At 67.1% G+C, this 18,472-nt stretch overlaps 1 protein-coding gene across 1 annotated transcript in view; it reads left to right on the top strand.

The window, feature by feature from the left end:
• The window catches only part of KIF1A (kinesin family member 1A), a 98,033-nt gene that overhangs the window by 66,378 nt on the left and 13,183 nt on the right, over positions 1-18,472 (top strand). The window contains exons 28-38 of the mRNA XM_012662424.1: positions 3,417-3,535; positions 5,299-5,384; positions 5,862-6,000; positions 6,087-6,255; positions 6,457-6,547; positions 7,223-7,341; positions 8,139-8,194; positions 9,688-9,796; positions 10,578-10,644; positions 10,738-10,822; positions 13,379-13,484. Of these exons, the coding sequence (XP_012517878.1) occupies positions 3,417-3,535; positions 5,299-5,384; positions 5,862-6,000; positions 6,087-6,255; positions 6,457-6,547; positions 7,223-7,341; positions 8,139-8,194; positions 9,688-9,796; positions 10,578-10,644; positions 10,738-10,822; positions 13,379-13,484 (1,146 nt within the window). The remainder of the gene's footprint in view (positions 1-3,416; positions 3,536-5,298; positions 5,385-5,861; positions 6,001-6,086; positions 6,256-6,456; positions 6,548-7,222; positions 7,342-8,138; positions 8,195-9,687; positions 9,797-10,577; positions 10,645-10,737; positions 10,823-13,378; positions 13,485-18,472) is intronic.

Here is an 18,472-nt window from a genome sequence, read left to right as displayed (position 1 = left end):
ACCTGTGAATGGGGCACGACGCCATGTTTTGTTGGCTCCAACACGCCGCCTCAGTCCTAGATCTGTTCTGTGCGTCCCTGAGACAGAGGGATGCGGCCGGTTGGACTAAGACGCGCTGTTCGCTGGGACGAGGCCAGGTGCGGAGACACGGGCACCTGACTCCAGGGGCTGGGAGAGCGAGGGTCGGTCCCCGGCGCTCACCAATGCGTGCGCCCGCAGGGGGCCTCCGCGGAAGGGGCTGCCGTGGTTTCTTGCCTGGAGTTCCCGGGCTGCCACGACGTTTCCCAGTGGGGCGATCTGAGCCTGGGGGCACCAGGGGCCCGGCTTTGTCCCCGAGCCCAGCCCCCACCTGACTGTGGGACACTAACGTCTGTGCTGGGCTGTGGCTCCCGAGCTCACGGGTACAGCGTAGCAGACACGTCCCTCTGGGCGCCCACAGGCGGCATCCGACGGGGTATGCTCAGCAGAAGCCCTGTGGAGACCCGGGATGGGGCCTCCTGCGGCAGCCTTGCCCCTGCCTCAGTTTACCTCTCTGTGTACTGCTTCAGCGCCCTTGGGCATGGCCTTCCATGGGGCAGAGGGGGAGAGTCGGGAAGTGGGTCATTGTGGGACCTGGAGCTCAGAGGGGGTTGTGACCCCTACTCCCGCCCCAGGTGGGGAAGGCTTCTCCCTTCAGGTGTCCTGGGGGGGCGCAGTAGTTTGTGGGCACCTCCGTGGCACATCTGGGCAGCCCTGAGCCCAGACAGCCCCTGTGCAACGGCCCCTGGGCCTTCCAGGAAGGCGGCGCTGGGCTGGCAGGGGCTTTGGAGCAGGAAAGGGAGAATCCAGTCCGGCTGGTGGCCCTGGACAGCTGCTCAGCCTCCTTCCCGGGGGCTGTGCCGACGGATTAAGGGACCCGGGTGCCTGGCACAGTGTCCCCACCTGGCCCACAGCAGGAGGTGGTAGGGTACCTCCTCGGGGTCTCCCTGAGGGCTCCCTGCAGGGTGGGGCGGGGCAAGCTGTGTCCAGGGCCCTTCTGGTCCTCTGTCCTCCAAGCCTGGGCTTTCTGCAGTGGGTGCTGCCCCCAGAAAGGGTGGGGTGGGGTCAGAGGGCAGGGGCTGGCTCAGAGCCCCACAGCTCGGCCCGTCCTGCCTGGCCCCCCAGCTCAGGGCGGAGCAGGGCCTGTACCTGTCTGGCAGCCCGAGCTCCCTCCACGTTTTCTATGGCAGCCTCTGTCTCCACCTCCACTTTCAAGCAAAGGCCCCTATGCAGGGGCCCAGGTGTCCTGGGGAGGGAAGGCCACCAGCGTGCCCATCTGGCGGGTGCTGGCTGGTTCCTGCCTGCTAGGTGCCCTGTGGGACTGGGGCAAGGGGCCTCTCCCACCGGGCCTCAGTTTCCTCTTGTGACTAGGGCAGGTTTGGCTTCCCCGGGCACTTCTGCATCTAACCTGGGTTGGTGGCCAGCGCAGAGGAGCCCCAGCCTGCACCTCTGGGTCAGGCAGAGCCTCAGGGGCATCACGGCTGCCCTCAAGGGGGCCTGAGGGTCTCCCTAGGGTGCCTGTGGAGTAGGGAAAGCCCTTTCCCCTCCCGAGGCCTGTCTGTGGGCTTTGCCGAGCCGGGCGGCGAGGTCCTGCCGCAGCGGGGGGTGCGCAGAAGAGCAGGAAGCCTTCGTCAGAGAGAGGGACCCACGGTGTCAGAGCAGAGAGTGCAGGGGTGGGGAAGGTCTTGACAGGACTCTGGGACCTGGGCCTCCGGGAGGCTGAGAGCTGAGAGCAAGGGGGCCGTGTGCATTGGCGGAGCAGTGGCGGCCAGGCACGCAGGGACGGAGGGGCCCGAGGGCGGCCGGGGCGGCAGGCACAGACCACCCAGGGCCCCACCGGGTGTGGATGCCCCGCAAGGAGCTTACACGTCACCAAGGGCATGGGGGTCTGTCTGACTGGTGCCCTGAGACCCTCTGGCTGCTCTGGGAGCCTTGGGGAGCGGCTGGTGCCATGGACCCGCCGAAGGGGTGTCAGCGAGTCAGCGAGACTTTTGTGGTAGAGCTGGGGGGTTTGGTTGGAAAGCAGGTTTCTGACTCACCGCCTGGGGCCCCCTGAGAAACCACAGGGTGTTGCAGCCAGCTGGGGCCTGACTTGCCCCTGTGGGCACCACTCTGGGGTGAGGCGGGCTCAGCCCTTGCCTGCGCCTGAGGCCGCAGTGCTCGGAGCACTGCCTGGAGCCCGGCGTTCCCCACCGGGGCACAGCTGGGGGGGGGTCTGACCCCGGAGTGAGCCAAATGGGGCAGGTGACCCACCTCTCCTCCCCACTGCACCCACGGTCCTGTATCTGTGCCAGCGCCCGCCTGGCCAGCAGATGCGGCCGCCTCCCCCCACCCCTACCCTGGCCATCCCACCTCCCTGGCCAAGACCCGGCCTCCCTGCTGCTCCTCCCTTGTCAACCCCCCATTCATCTCCTGTCCTTCCTCCCGAGCCTCCCGCCTCCCGTGTCCAAATCCTGTCTGTCCCACCCAGCTGTGCCTCCTCTAGGGCATCCTCCGCCTTCTCGGAGCTCAGGGCTGTGGCGTCTGCTCCTCTGGGCGGAGCAGGGGCTGCCCGGTCAACTCTGCCTACATGGGAGGGCGGGTGGGCTGCAGAGGCAGGTCCCCAGGCTCAGGTCTGAGCTGAGCTCACCACGGTGCGGCTCACCTGTGTGGTCTGTGCGCTCCCAAGCAGTGGGGGGGGTTTGCCGTCTGCCCACCTGGCTGGGTGGCATGGGGTCACCCAGGGTCCTCTCTGTCCTTTGGCTGCCCATGTGGCCCCATATTGGCCAGCACAGGGAATGCAGGTGCACACTGGTGACGGTGGCCTCCGTCCAGGTCTGCAGGGCTGAGCTGCCTGGAAAGCAGGCCTCTTGGCGCTCTGGGTCACCGATGGGCAGGCTGGACAGCACTGGGGGTCTGGGGTGTGCCCCGGGCACAGGGCTGGGGGTGCCCCGTCTGGGCTGACTCACCTTGGAGCTCCCTCTCGCCGAGGTTCTCTCTGTTCATGGACTCTCGTCCCGCTGTGGGGCCTGTGTGGTCAGGGGCCGCCGGGGAGTGGGCAGGAGGCCGAGGGCCGCCGGCCACCAATGCCAACCTGGGGGCGGCGGCTCGGCGTGGTCTGGGTCCCAGCCCCCGAGTCCTTGAAGAAGCAGGCTGAACCTCAGTCCCCTGCCCTCCCACACGGCCCAGCCGGGCTGTGCCCGTGCCCACTGCAGCTCCTCCTCCTCCTCTGTCCCTCCTCCTCCTCCTGTCTCCTCTGAGCCCCCGCCTGTCCCGCCCGCCCTTGCTGCGCCTGGCTGTCGGCGGCTCCCCTCTGCTTTGCAGCTCTGTGTTGTGTTGCAAGCCGGGCCGTGCTACCGCCGCTGCTGCTCGAGCACACGCTGGGGGGTGGCCCGTGACCACGGCCTCTGCTCCCCCAGGGCCTTCGTGTACCTGAGCAACCTGCTGTACCCCGTGCCCCTGGTGCACCGCGTGGCCATCGTCAGCGAGAAGGGCGAGGTGAAGGGCTTCCTCCGCGTGGCTGTCCAGGCCATCTCAGGTGCGCGGACCGCAGGGGCGGTGGTGTGGGGGCCCTGGGCTGTCTCTCGCCTCCGCAGACAGAGGCCGGGCGGGCTGGGCCTCCGCCCTCCCTGGGACCAGCCTGACGCTGTTCCCACCCATCCGGGCTGCCGGCTCTTGGTTCTGGCCTCCGGGACCCTCCTGGGTTGGCAGGGCTGCCCTGGGGCTGTGCAGGCCGAGCCCGCTCTGGTGTGGGGTCCACCGTCCCAGCAGCAGCCCCAGATGGACCAGAGACCACCCGGCCGCCCGCCCCAGCCTGGCGCAGAGCGGTGCTCCCTCCTGTCTCTACTGCCCAGGAAGGAAAGGCGTGCAGACTTCTGGCCCCCTGTCCCCATTGGAGGGACGCTGCAGACCCTCCCTCCAGTGTGGGCCTGAAGACACAGGCCCCCTTCGCTGTGGGAGGTGGAGACCGCTCACTGCCAGGCCCCCCGAGGGCTGGGACGTGCTGCCCAGGGTGGGCCGCGGAATGCCCGCAAGCCTCCGATTGCCACCTGCAGACGGGATCCAGATGTTGATTGTCAAAATGTGCTTAAGTCACTGTGGCACCGCAGGGCCTCGACCCCCAGGTGCAGCCGGGAGCCAGGCGAGCCCGGTCGACAGCAGGCCCCACGCCCGGCCTTTGCTGGGGGCATCGCTCAAGGAGGCGCACCCACCCGGCTGGGTCCTCTGTGCCCACCTTGCACCGGTTCCCAGCCGGGGGCCTTCCTGGGCTGAGCCGAGCCTTCCCAGCCCCCGCCTCCCACGGGCCCCCACCCCACTGCTGCCCCTTTGAGAGTGGGGCCGCCCCAGGGGTGCGGGCCAGTGCACAGCCCTTGTGGGGACTGTCCCTGTCCTGGTGGGGGGAGCTTGGGCATTTCCCGAGCCTGAATTCAAGCTCTGTGCAAAGGTTCCCTTCTCGGGCCACTGCCCGTACCCCTGAGGGCGAGGGGGCCCTCGCGTTTCAGATGAAGCCGCCAGTCAGGAAGCTGCACAGCAGCTCCGGGCCCAGGACCACAGCCCTGCTGTCCCCAGGTCACATACGGGGAGACCAGGCTGGACTGTCCCTGGGATGTGGCCGACCCTGGGTGAGGGGGTCCCAGGCCTCCTGCTAAGATGCTATAACTAGATCATGTCATCTGGGGCGACACCTAGTGTCTCCCTGCCCCTTGGCTGTGGTCGTAGAGGAGGGAACTTAGAGAAGGCGCCGACCCTGCATTGGTGTTCACAGAAGTCACACCTGCCCAGCCCGACGTGGGCTGCGGCCAGTGGGTCTGCTCTCAGTGCAGGCGGGCGGCCCTGGCCAGCGTGGACTGCTGCAGACAGAGCCCTGGGGCCTCGGGCAGCAGGTCCGCTGGCGGCTTGAAGGCAGGGTGTGAGAGCGCGGCGGGCAGGCCTGCGTGCCCGAGTGTGGCGTGGTTGGGGTCTGGATGGGAGATGGTCGTGGCTTCGAAGCCACTGAGATCCTGGAGGTGACACCAGCAGGGCCGTGGGTGGGCACAGCACAGTCAGGGAGGGCTGCCCGGTGCTGCCCATGCAGCTGGAGTCTGGCTTCCCTAGGAGTGGGCGGGGACGGGCCGGGGCTGCCTCTGGGCCCTGGGCGGGCAGGCTGACGCGCGGCGTCCTGGCCGTCCCTGAGCCGCAGTTGGCGGTGTCGGCTGCCCCGGCCGGCCAGGTGGGCTGGGAGCGCACTGTGCTCACCCCGACCCTGGGTGGCCCTGCCCACTTGGGGACGAGGCGGGCCCCAACCATCGGTTCCTCCTGCAGCCGACGAAGAGGCCCCTGATTACGGCTCCGGCGTCCGCCAGTCGGGAACTGCCAAAATCTCCTTTGACGACCAGCATTTTGAAAAGGTGCGGCCCTCCCACCCAAACCCCCGGCCTCGGGGTGCCAGCTGCTCCCGTGCGCTTTTCCCCCCTGGGGCGCCCTCCCGCCCCACGGGCCCGGGTCCTCCTGGGTCCCCAGCCCTGAGCCTGCCCCTCCCCTCCCTCGACGTCTGAAACACACCAGGCCCTTTCCCCTGGTTTGCCTGACCTGGGGGTCCGTCCGCCTCGCACCTCCCTGGGACTCGTACAAGCAGGGCACAGAGCAGGGCACACGTGAGCTTCCAGACGGACACTAAGGTGCATCTGCCCCCACCTGGCCTCCCTTCTCTCGGGCTGGCTGTCCTCTGGGTCCTCACTGGACACCACATTGCCACCCCCTTTGCCCGGCCACCTCCACCCCGGTGAGAACCAGACAGCCCTCCCTGCGGCCGCGATGGGGGCTACCGTGGCCCCACCCAGGGCCGCCCTCTGTCCCGGCTGTCTCTGACTCTGGTCGCCTGACAGTTCCAGTCTGAGTCCTGCCCCGTGGTGGGGATGTCCCGCTCGGGGACCTCCCAGGAAGAGCTGCGCATTGTGGAAGGCCAGGGCCAGGGCGCAGACGCGGGGCCCTCGGCTGACGAAGTCAACAACAACACCTGCTCAGGTAGGTCACACAGCCCAGCCCAGCCCAGCCCCCGTTGCTGGAAGAGCTGGTCTAGAGGCTCCCTTGCTCCCCTTGGCCCCCAGCAGCGGTGCCTCCGGAAGGTCTCCTGGACAGCCCCGAAAAAGCCGCCCTGGACGGGCCCCTGGACGCCGGCCTGGACCACCTGCGCCTGGGCAGCACCTTCACCTTCCGCGTGACAGTTCTGCAGGCGTCCAGCATCTCCGCCGAATACGCCGACATCTTCTGCCAGTTTAAGTGAGCCTGCCCCGCGGCCTGAGCCTCCCAGCTGCGCGGGGGGCGGGGCTCTGGGCCCGGGCGCTCAGCAAGGCGCAGGCCGTGTCGGGGGCACGTTGGCCCAGCCTGCAGGCCCCGCATGCCCGGTGCGCCCACTCGAGGGGAGGCCACGGGTGCCTGTCCCAAGTCCCTGCCCCCGGCCAAGTGTCTCCTGCTTTGCAGCTTCATCCACCGCCACGACGAGGCCTTCTCCACCGAGCCCCTGAAGAACACGGGCAGGGGACCCCCACTGGGCTTCTACCACGTCCAGAATGTACGTTCCTGGGCCTTGTCCCCGACCTACCGACTGCTCCCCTCCCAGGGCTCTCTCTGGGCACCAGCCGGGGCCAGTGCGACCCAGGCGCGAGGACGCAGGGCCCCCAGGCCACAGGAATGGATTGTCTCCCAGCTCCGCAGGCCTCGGCAGGGCTGGCCCCTCTGCAGCCACCCCCCTGGGCTTGTGACGTCTGGTCACCCGGCCTCCTCCCTCCGAGTGTCTTTGTCCTTTTCCACGACGACCCGAGCCACTGCGGGTGGGGCCACCCCAGTGACCTCACTTTAACGTGGTCACCTCTGCAAAGGCCCCGTCTTGAGATACGGTCACATCCTGAGTCCTGGGGTTAGGACTTCAACGTACGAATTCGGGAGGGGTGCACCCCGTTTAACCTGCCACTCTTGCTGAGTGGGTGAGGGCCCAAGAAGGCTTGCTCTGCGGAGGCCACCCTGCCCTCTGTCACCTTCTCGAGCCCTGTTCCGAAAGGATAGCTCGACCCTGCGACCCCACCCAGGGACACCTTCACCCACGGGGTCCGTCGGGGCTGTGCCGTGGGAGGAGCAGCTGGGCTGGGAGGGCCGAGGGAAGGTCGTTGTCCCTGCTGGGGGCTCTGCTCCCTTCACTGGTGGCACGGCTGTGCCCTCCTGCCCGGCTCACCCGCCCGCCTGACCCCAGATCGCGGTGGAGGTGACCAAGTCCTTCGTCGAGTACATCAAGAGCCAGCCCATCGTGTTCGAGGTCTTCGGCCACTACCAGCAGCACCCGTTCCCGCCGCTCTGCAAGGACGTGCTCAGGTCGGCGCCCCGTGTGGGGTCGGGGCTGCCCAGACCTGCTCGCCCAGTGCTGGAGGCGGCAGGGCCCAGGTGCCTCCCGTCTGTCCGGGAGGCCTTTTGCTGAGGCCAGCAGGACGGAGTGATTCAGGGCCCTGGGCCTGCACCCGGCTCTGCCCTTCCGAACTGGGGAGGGGGTTTCTCCCTGTCAGATCCTCGATCTGCTGGGCACGGCCGAGTCTGGGGGTGCTGGCTCGAAGGGGGCCGAGGTGGCCCAGGGATAGCTTCTGCTGCCCACCGAGGATGCTGGGGAGGGGCCCAGCTGTGCCACCGCCCTGGGGACCGTCCGTCCAGCCTCCTCCTTCCATGTCGGCCCCTGAGGCCCAGAGAATGGGGACTGGGACGGTCTCAAGGGCTGTGACATGAGGCCATCTCCCCCTGGACCCTGGAGGGTGGGATGGGGGTGTCCGCCCTGGGCCAGACTGACCCTCCTGGCCACCTGGGGATCAGGGAGAGCCGTGGACAGGCCAAGGGGGGCCCTTCTCTTTCCATCTCCTCCTGCCCTCGGCTGTGGGGCGGAGCCCAGAAAGAGAAGGGCAGGGAGGGGCTTTGCTTCTGGGGCTCGGGCTGGGAACTGGCACGTCCCACGCGATTTCCTGGGGCCTTTGGGGTGGGGTCTGGGGGCTGGGGGTCTCTTCCTCCCATCCCAGCTGGTGGAGGGCCTGGTGGGAGAGAGGGCAGGAGGGGGCCTCCTGGGCCGCCCACTCCAGCCCGGGGCCCTGCCGTTCTCGGGGCGCCTCACGCTGGTGCTTTGTCTGCAGCCCCCTGAGGCCCTCACGCCGCCACTTCCCCCGGGTCATGCCGCTGTCCAAGCCAGGTAGGCAGGGCTCTCGGGGTCCCCGGGGCAGCGCTGTGGGTGTTGGTGTGGGTGGCCCCAGTGGTGTGTGCCGTCCTCCGTGATGGGGCTGTGCTCCCCCAGACACTCCTGGGGTCCCCGTGGAGCAAGGGCCTGCCCCGTGCCCACGTGAGGCCACTGGGGCTGCGGCAGAGGCGTGGGAGCAAGGAAGGCCGTGGCCGTGGCCACCCGAGCTGGATGCTGAGATTTGGGAGTGAAAGGGGGTCCAGGAAGCTCCTTTGTGGGGAGTCCAGGCTGGAGGTGGGAGCCAGTATGTGGGTCTGTGGGAGGAGGAGTATTTGGTAGCTGATCCCTGACCTGGAGCACGGAGACCCTGCCTCTGGGAACAGGTGGGCGCTGGAATAGCTCTGAGGTGAGGCGGATTTCGGTTGAAAGAGGTTGCAGAGTGTATTCCCTGCAAGACAAGAGCCACAGCCCAGGGACATGGTCGGGGAAAGGCCAGAGAGCCAGGGCTGAGGCCGGTGGTGCAGCCAAAGCCCTCTGTGGCCTGGGAAGCCACCTGGAAGTGGGGGGCCCTGTCCCTGGCACTGGTGGCCCAGAGGGCTGGGCCTGCGTGAGGATGCGTCTGCGGCTGGCAGGGGAGGGTGGGTGCTGCGTCTGCACACGAGTGAGCAGGGGGCTGTCTCGGGCGGGCCTCTAGTGCCCGCCCTGCAAGGAGGAGCAGATTCAGCCCCCGTCTCAGAAGCCCCTGACGGTGAAGTTTTGCAGGCTGAGGACACTGGGCAGGTGTAGACACCCTCGGGTCCTGCTGACCAGGTCCCCGCGCCTGTGTAGGCTTCGTGGTTTGCAGCGTGTGTTCCCGTGTTCAGCCTTCCCCTCAGGCTGCAGGGAGACACTTAGATCCTCCTTTATGGACAGGCAGCGGAGGCTCCCACGGGACTTGACGGGGGGCGGCCTCTGTGATGGGTCGGGGGGCCGTGGGTGGAGGTGGGTGAGGGGCGCGCTGGGAGGCAGGCTGTTTGTCGGGAGTGGGACACGAGTGGAGGCCAGTGGGAGCTGAGGGGCAGGGCCTGTCGGGCCGGGTGTGGGTGCCCATGAGATGTGCTTGGACCGGTACAGTAGGCTGTGGCCAAAGTGTGGCGCAGGGGACGGCCCGGCAGCACGGCAGAGGAGCCCTGTGCAGGGCGTAGGGCCTTGGAGCAAGGGTGTCTGCTGCCTGCTGGTGCTGGGGGTCTCAGCCACTGCTCTCTTCAAGGGCTGTGCCCGGGTGTGTGTGCCCACGTACTCCTCCCACCTGGGGCAAGGAGAGGGTGACAAGAGTGCTGAGGCCCCACAGTGCCCAGGACTGGGCACCTCCTGGGCAGGGGTGGGGAGGGCGGGTTGTTTCTTGCGGGGACAGGGAGGCGGCCTCACTGCCTGTGAGCCCTGCCCGCCACGGCCGCCTCCCTGCGCGTGTCCTCAGCCTGAGATGGGTCAGCTCTCCCGTCAGTGCATGCCCCCCTCTGTCCCCACAGTGCCCGCCACCAAGCTCAGCACACTGACGCGGCCCTCCCCGGGGCCCTGCCACTGCAAGTACGACCTGCTGGTCTACTTCGAGATCTGCGAGCTGGAGGCCAACGGAGAGTGAGTGTGTCTAGCTGGGGGCCTGGGGCGGGGAGAGGGGAGAACCCTGGGCTGGGCTGGGGTCCCCGGGGACGGGGGGGTGGGGGCGAGGTGCTGACCTGCCCGTGGGTTACCGGCACCCAGAGTCATCCTCTCAGCGTGTTCACTGAACACTGCAGGCAGGCCAGCCCTCGTCTCGGGCTGGGGAACACGACAGGCAAAGCCCCTGTTCTGGACGAGCTGACGTGGGGGCTCCACAGATAAGCGCGTGGGCTGGTGGCTCCCGGGGGTGCCAGGACTGAGACGACAGGCCCGGGGTGCGGTTTGGGGATCAGGGCTGGAGCTGGCAGGTGTGGCAGTCTCACATGGGGACATCTGAGCAAAGACCAGGAGTGTGGTGGGAGGTGAGCCCAGTGGCCTCCGGGAGGCCGGGGCGGGGGCCGTGCAGTCCGGGAGCAGCGGGGCTGAGGGCCCAGGGTGGGCCTGGCACAGACCGCGGTCCTTGCCCTGGGTGGGACAGGGCCTCGGCTGGAGCATCCCGGTGCCTGGCCCTGGCTTTTGGATCCGCAGGGGTGAGGGAAGCAGGGGCACCCTTGGGGGCTGGGCCTCTCCGAACCTCCCCGCGGGACGCCCTCGCAGCACGGGGGTGGGGCTGGAGGATGGTGGCGGGTCCAGGGACCGGGCTGCCAGCTCTTCCGCAGCGGGAGCGGCCGACTCCTCCCCGTCTCGCGCCGTCCACTCTGGGCCGGGCCTGTGCGCGGGGGGCAGGGGCGCCAGCGCCTCACAAGGGTCTCTCTTCCAGTTACATCCCGGCCGTGGTGGACCACCGTGGGGGCATGCCGTGCATGGGGACCTTCCTCCTCCACCAGGTGCGAAGCCCCCGCCCCTGCCCACCCGCGCCCCTCCCCCACCCCGCGTGGCCAGAGCCGTCTGACCACGTCCTCTCTCCTTGCGCCCGGCAGGGCATCCAGAGACGGATAACGGTGACCCTGCTGCACGAGACGGGCAGCCACATCCGCTGGAAGGAAGTGCGCGAGCTGGTCGTGGGTGAGTGAGGCGGGCTGCTGCCTTGGGTGGGAAGGGCTGGGCCAGTGGGAGAGCAAGGACCCCTGGCCAGGCGTCCCGGTTGCTGTGTGACCCTGGCTAAGCCAGGAAACCTCTCTGTGCCTCAGTCCCTCACCGGAAAAGCAGTGCCTTGGACCCGGCGATGATTCACAGATGTGTGTCTACTCCCTGCAGGGAGTTCTAGGGCTGCTGTGACTAAATACCACCCTTGAAACAGCAGAAATTGATCCCCTTGCGGTTCTGGGGGCAGCAGTCTGACATCAGGGCGTGCTTTCTGGAAGCCAAGTGGGAAAAAGCTTCCTTGCCGCTTCTGGCTCGGGTGGTGGCCGCATGTCTTGGTGCTCCTGGTGCAGACACATGGCTCTTGTTCACGTGGCTGTCAGGATACCAGGCAGCGTGGGTCAGGCCCACCCTGCTCCAACGTGACGCCCTCTCAGCTCAGCTGGGCGACCTCTGCTTCACAGAAGGTCACACTCTGAGACCCTGGGGTGGGCACTTAACGGGTCTTTGTGGGGACACAGTTCAACCATAGCCAGCAGCGAGGATCTTGGGCTTTTTCCTGTGACTTCACATTTGCGCTCTGTGGTCTACCAAATGTGTGCTTTGTGGGGCTTTGAAGAATTTGTCTTCCGATTTTTCACTGAAGGACACAGACAATTGTCCGTTTGGTGTGTAGCGAGCATGAGACCCCAGACGTCCCCCCTAGAGTGCATGGGCGTCTCTCTGGAAGCCCCGGCCAGCCCTGGGTGCAGTAGCGGCCGGGCCGTAGCTGTGCGAGGCAGCTTCCCCGGGGCGTGGCTCGTCACCCCACGTCAAGTGTAGGACGGCGAGCATGGGGGCTCTGGGCACACCAGGACAGACGCTATTGTCTCACAAGTTTGTGTCTAATTTAACACTGATCCGAACGAGCAGGCAGAACGCCCTTTGGGTGCCGTTTAGGGCAAGCCCGGAAACAGTGAACCGGCCTGAGGGCAGCGTCCGTGGCTGGCCTGGGGACCCGGCCACGCCGTGGGAGGAGGGTGCCTGTGGGCAGTGCCACGGCACAAGCTGGCGTCCTGGCACGCTCACCCCATGGGAGGGAAGGGGGTCTGCACAGCAGAGAGGCCACGGTGGGGAGTCCATCCTCCCTCACCCTCCCGTTCCGTGTGTGCTGGTCCCACGACCCAACCTTCGCCCTCCTCCCTTCCCAAAAATGCCGACGGGGGTGTCTGTTTATGTTGGGGGCAGGGAAGTGCTGTTAGGAGGGATTTGGGGGTGCTGGGGTGAACACCAAGGCCCCCGTCAGGTTGAGGGGCTTGAGCTCTGCTTCTCTGGGCTTCTGCTTGGACTCAACTCACAGAGCAGCCCTGTTACTTTCTGGGGGGCAGCTGGCCTCTCCTCTCCCCCGGGACCCCGAGCTCCATGTTCACAGCCTTCCCCGAGCCCAGTGCCCCTACCCGGATGGCCGTGGGACTTCCAGGCCCAGAGAGATGGACGGTGCTGTGGGGAGGGCGTCAGCAAAAGGCGTGAGTGGTGGGTGGGAGCCCTTCGAGGCTGGGGAGAGGATGGAGGTATGGACGGCAGAGGGACGGGACTCTGGCCCAGCCCCCGCCGCTGTCTCTGCCCTGAGCGGGGGCCCACGGGTGTGGTCTGTGGGCTGGTGCTGGTCATATTGCAGCAGGCACAGAACCGCCCTCTGCGTAGACCTGGAGGGCCCTGGGTGGAGAAGGGGCGCTTTGCCGAGACCCCACCTGCCTCCTCCCGGAGCTTAAATGCTGCGAAGCTGCAAGGTCCCGTGTAGATTTCCAGGAGGGGGCAGGGCTGGCCCGTACGCGCTCGCCCGCGCAAACCCCAGCTGCGTCCCGGGTTTGGTTTTGTCTCCGTGTGTGGTGGAGGAGATGTCATTCCTTCCATTAACAACAAAAACGTGCCCGTGGTTGTTTACTCCTTTGGGTGAGCAGAACGGTCACCTCCAGGCTAAGCAGGTGTTAGGCGAAGCCACCAGGCGAGGTTCCTCCTCCTAGCGCTGCGTGCCTCTTGCGCAGTCAACTGACAGACCACTGCCCCGAACGCAGGCGTCTCAGAGGGGCCTGCAGGAAACGCCGTTGCAAGGAGAGATTTTATGGCACAGCTTGTCTGTCTGTCTGTCTCTTTCCGTCTTTTCTCCTGTCTCTGTTTCTCTCTCTCATTCTCATTATTGTTATGTGTGAAAAGCTGGAACATTCTCTCTTGTCGTGCTTAGATTCCCTCGCCAGCAGTGAGGCCTGTTTGTTCCGGGCTGCAGTTGGATCTGTCAGGTGGGGGAGTGGGGTGTCGACTGTGGCTGAGACAGAACTTAGACCGTAGCAAGGACAGTGGAGCAGTGACGGCAAACGGTCCCCGGGTCGCCGCGCCCCGCAAGGGCCTCCCTGTCCACCGGCACCACCTCGGACCAGATGCCGCCTTGGCCACGGGAAGCTGGTTCGCCAACGTGACCCCCGCCCAGGCTGAGGCTGCCGGTGGGACCAGTGTCCCCTGCCCTCCTGGGAAATGACACGCTGCCCACTGCCTCTCCTGCAGGTCGCATCCGGAACACTCCAGAGACAGACGAGTCCCTGATCGACCCCAACATCTTGTCTCTCAACATCCTGTCTTCCGGATACATCCACCCGGCCCAGGATGACCGGTGAGTCCCTGAGCGGTGGTGGCAGGCTCTGCTCCTGACTCCCGGAGACGGCCCCGGTCAGCGCCCAGGCTGTTCCCGGCCCGCTTGGTCCGGCGCTCGTGGCGAGTCCAGCCCAGAGCTCCCCCACCCCCTTTTGGACACCTGAAGGGACTGGCCCAATGAGGGGCACTGGTGGCCTCCGTGTCCCCTCGGCTGACTTCTCTGCACTTCCGCGTGGCCGGCCAGGCACCCACCGGCCCTTTTGTCCCTCTCCCGGCAGAGGGGCCAGTATGGCACCTGGGGGACGAATTGGGTCCTGTCCTAGGAGTTTCGTGGCAGGCGGTGCGTGGACAAGTGGGCCACGCTGCTGTGGGCGAGGCTGGGGCCCTGGCGGGGTCCGGGGCCAGCGGTCCCGCGGCCCAGGGTGGAGGCGTGCCCACGGCACCGCTAGGCACGTGGCCCCCGTCACTGGGCGGCTCCTCTCCAAGCTCCCTGGTGTAGCCGAGATCCGCTCAGCCTGGACAGTGGCGTCCGAGACCCTGGGGACATCCTTGGCAGCCCTGCTGGGCTCTGCCGGGCGGATGGGACAAGAGGGAGGTGGCACCTGAGGCTGGTCGGGCAGGCGGCTCAGGGCTGCCGAGGGCGCCCTGCTGACTGGGGCCGTCCCGTGTCTGAGATGGGGACTGAGACGGGGCCCGGTGCTCCCTGAGGGCTTGACCCGGCCCCTGGCGCAGAAGCTGACCCGCGGAGGTCATGCTGTGGGGCCTCCTTGGCCCGCTGGAGGTGTGTGTGTAGGAAGAACGTCTCTGAGGGCTGGGCGCGCTTGCAGAGGGGTGGGAGACCCTATCCCGGCAAGGAGGGGCGGGATCGGTAGGAAGGAGGGTCCTGGGGCCAGTTTTCTCTGTTCTTCCCACCCTTGGGTCCAGACAGAGCTCAGTTTCTTCCTGGGCTCCCTGAGAACGGGCTGTGGGCTGATCCCTCAGCACCGAGTGATGTGGGCGCTCAGGGACAGCCGGGGCGGAGCGGGGGCAGGGGCCTGCTTGGGGCAGATGAGGCTCTGGTCCCCGCCCCTCCCTGGAGGTGGTGCCGTGAGAAGCGGGCTGAGGGTCGCCTGTGGGAGAAGGGGAAGGTGAGGCAGAGGGTGCGGTGGGCCGGGCTTGCTTTCCCTGTCGCCATGAGAACGCTCCCTGGCGGGTGTGGAGGAAGCCTGGCGCCCTACGTGGGCGCTGCCTGCAGGGTTGGGCCGCTGTGCCTGGGCTGTGGGGACGAGGACCCCAGGGGGCGGGTGGGGGCCAGGAGGGCTGGTGTGTCCTGTGAGCCATGCCTCGGAGCCTGGGAGATGACCTCATTCCCCTGACCTCTGACCCTTCCCTTGCCCAGGCAGCTTCTGGGTTCCTGGGGCAGAAAGGCAGTAGTGGAGTGAAGCAGCAGGGTGGGTGGGTGCCCCCGGGCCTGCCCCTGCCTGCCATCCCCTGCACTGAGGGCTGTGCTCTGGTGTCTTCCCGCCCATGCCAGCCAGCCCGGTCGCTCTGGGGCTCAGGCCGAGGGTGACCTGGGAGGCGGCAGCGCTCGGCTGGACCTCAGCCAGGTTCGCCTGCTCCTGGGGGCCCAAGAGCCCATTGCTGAAGGGGCTTCGGTCCTGCACCCTGGGGGGCTGTGTGACGTGGGGCCATTCCCGGGGCACCTCTGGGTTGACCCAGGCCTGTGCCTAGGGTCAAGGCCCTGGGCCCAGGGACGGAGGAAGGCCTGTCCGCGGGTGGCTCACAGATCTTGCCCACCGCTGCTTTGGCCCTCGCTTGGCTCTGCCCGTGCTGGCCGCCCTGCCCTGCCCTGCCCTCCCCGCCCCAGGGGTCTCCGGGACCCTCCCGTGCTCGGCTGAGCGGGCTGGCGGCCACTGCCACAGCCGACCTCTGTCCTGGATGGGGCCTGGCACCGAGGCTCAGGAGACCCCAGTCTGGCTGCGGCCACGGGGCCGGGCTCCCTGCGCTTGGCCTCAGCGTCAGCCTGCCCGCCCCGCTCAGGGCCCCACGCTTTGCCCCGCCGCTCAGAGCAGGCGGCGGCTTCCCTCTGCACTGCCCCGCTCCCCGCTGCCGCCCCGCCCTCACTAACGTGTGGTTGTTTGTGTTTTGCAGGCAGTTTCTTGATTCGGACATACCTAGGTACCATTTGTGTCCCTTGGTTTCATTTCAGCCTCTTTTCTCCTTCCCGCCTCCCTCCCCGGTCGCCCCCCAAGCCCCGCCCCTCACACCCTGAAAGTTTAATTTCCGGCATTTTGTCCTCCTCCTCCACCTGCTCACCTCCCTGCTGTTCCTCCCGTCTCCCTCTTACTTTCGTTTCCTTGGAATATTGCTCCGACCCCTCCGTTGCTTCCCCACCCCGTCCTCTGGCTGAGTCCCTCCGCCCACCCTTGGTTTTGGCTGCTTCTGTAGCTTCCCACCCTCCTGTAGACTCTGGCTGGCCTCCCGCCCTCCCGCCCGCGCCTTGCCCACCCGCGCCCAGGCCCCTGTGCAGCGCCTCCCTGCATGCAGGCTGGCCGGCCAGCCGGCTCTGGCCGCGCCCTCGTGTGAGGACCAGCCCCACCCCTGCAGGGGCCGTAGTGGGCAGAGCCGTGAGCGTGGGGGACGGGGAGGGGCAGACGCTCACGCTCCAGCACATTCCACAGCTGCGTGGGAGCCCTCTCCTGGCCAGGCCGGTGGGAGAGATGGCGGCTCCAGCCACGCTCCTCTGGCCATGTCCACCATACCTGCTTTTTGGGAGTGGCAGGTGGCAAATTCGCGAAGAGACAGTGGGTTCTTGGATTTAGGTTGCCCCGGGTTCCAGCCTAGCAGGAGTAGGCCCCTGCCCATGCTGGCCGGGGGCAGAGGGTCGGCGAGACCCTGGGCATGGAAGTCCACCAGGCCCCCAATCCAGGTTCTGGTGAGAACTCAAGTCAGTTCCGAATGGAAGGCCAAGGCCGTCCCCTGCTGGGTCCCTGCAGGATTGTGGCTGGAGCTTCGTGGTGGTCATCTTGCGGGTCAGCTTCTTTGAAATGAACTGAGCGGCAGAGGCCTTCCCGGGCCAACGTTCGAGCCTTTAAGCTGCGTCACCGGGAGTGTGAGCGCCAGCCCTGCCTGCACGCAGGGGGCTTGGCCAGGACTTTCTGAGGCATGTCCCTGTCAGGTCAGGGCAGATGGCTGCCATGACTGTGGCCAGGAGGAGACCCCGCCACGGCAGTGGGGCCGTGGTGCTGGCTGGCGAGCTCCCCTGGGGTGCACACACACACTTCTCCCGGCGGACAGGGCTTTTCCAAAGGCTGCTGCAGGCCAGGAGCTGTGCTGGCCTCCCCAGGGCTCACCTGGGCGGCAGAGGTGACAAGGGACACCTGTGGTGGTGGCTGCCCCCCAGGAGGGGCACAGCCCTGCAGGGCCTGAGTCAGGCCTCCCTCTCCCTGCCGTCAAGCGGGCGGGCTTGCTGGAGGGCACCGTGCTGCTCCCGGGGTGAGCCGGCCCCTCTGCGTGGTCTCCTCCCGGAGGGCTGTTTCCCAGGTCCACAGCGCGACCTCGTGCTGGGCGTGTGTTCGTACCTTGTTCAAGTTCCAGTTTGTCTGGCGTGTGAGTTCCACAGCCTCTGCGTGTTGGGGGTATCGGGCGGGTTCCAGACACCCCCGGGTTCACACACGGTAGCTCCAGGCGGGCTCTGGCTAGAGCGAGGGCGCAGCAGCACGCGGAAGCAGGGGAGCTGCCCGCCCTCCCCGGCCATGTCAGCCCCCCGGGCTCCATGGGTCCCTTCCCCGCCCTGTATGTCGGCGGGGCCCAAGCCCGCCGTGGCTGGTGCCTGTTCCAGAATGGGCGCGTCGGCCCCCGCAGGCAGCAGGCCTGGGGCTTGGCCCCCAGGAGGAGGCCTTGAGCTCGGGGCATCGAGAGGGGAGGAGCAGGTGGGGTCAGATCCCCAAGACCCAGGCCTGAGCCGCCGTGGGGGGCAGACCTGCGCATGAGCAGGTGGGGGGGGCCTCAGCCAGACGTCCGCAGTGGCAGCGACCTGGACCTGCGCGGCTGAACTCGGGGCAGCCTGGATGAGCCATTTGCTGATTGTGTGAATGTGGACAAGAGGTGGAACCTTCTGGAACCTTGTTTTCTTCCTTTCCAAGAACGGAGATGATAATAGCTCCTGAGTCAGGTTGTTGTGCGATTAAATGAGACGATACCTGGAGCTCTCCGCACAGGACCGGGCCCGTGTCACTGCATGTGTAAGCCGAGCCGTCACTTGCTGTCACCTGGTTCGTGGTCACTGCAGACGCACACAGCTCCTGGGCAGAGCGAGGTTTTTCCCAGCCGCTGCCGTCCTGCCAGGGGCTGCGCTGAGATTCCGTGAACGCCTCTCGTGCACGCGCGTGCACATGCACACAGCTGCCCTGAGACGGCGCGGGCCGTGGACGGGGTGTCCGCGCTGTGCTCCGCACCGCGAACGGGGTTTGGTCGTCCTCCCCCCAGTCTCGCGCCTCACCAGGGCCGCGCGTGCTGCCTGCCCAGGGCGCAGGCTGGACCTGCCGCGGCAGGGGCGTCTGTCTCCCTGAACAGCGGCCTGCTGGGGAAGGCCCAGGTGTAGGGTCTTGTTGAGACCCTGGACCTCAGTTTCCCCTTCTGTCCTTCCACGCTGCGCCATTTGTGGGGCCACGACACTCACTCATGCGTTTATTCATTCGTCTGCCACGTAGAATTCAGCCGCTCCTGTGAGCCACGGCCTGGGGGCTAAAGACGAGGGTCTGGAAAAGTCTGTCCCCAGGAAGAGCAGAGGCTGGCAGGAAGCTGTGCAGCCCTCGTCCCCTCCCCCTCTGCTCACCTCCTCACCCCTCACCCCTCATCCCTCACCTCCTCACCCCTCATTCCTCACCTCCTCACCCCTCATCCCTCATCCCTCACCTCCTCACCCCTCACCCTTGACTCCTCACCCCTCACCCCTCATCTCCTCACCCCTCATCCCTCATCTCCTCACCTCCTCACCCCTCATCCCTCACCTCCTCACCCCTCACC

This window comes from Propithecus coquereli, unplaced genomic scaffold, assembly GCF_000956105.1.
Source record: "Propithecus coquereli isolate 6110/MARCELLA unplaced genomic scaffold, Pcoq_1.0 Scaffold763, whole genome shotgun sequence".
NCBI lineage: Eukaryota > Metazoa > Chordata > Mammalia > Primates > Indriidae > Propithecus > Propithecus coquereli.
This window is presented reverse-complemented; position numbering and strand designations above follow the sequence as displayed.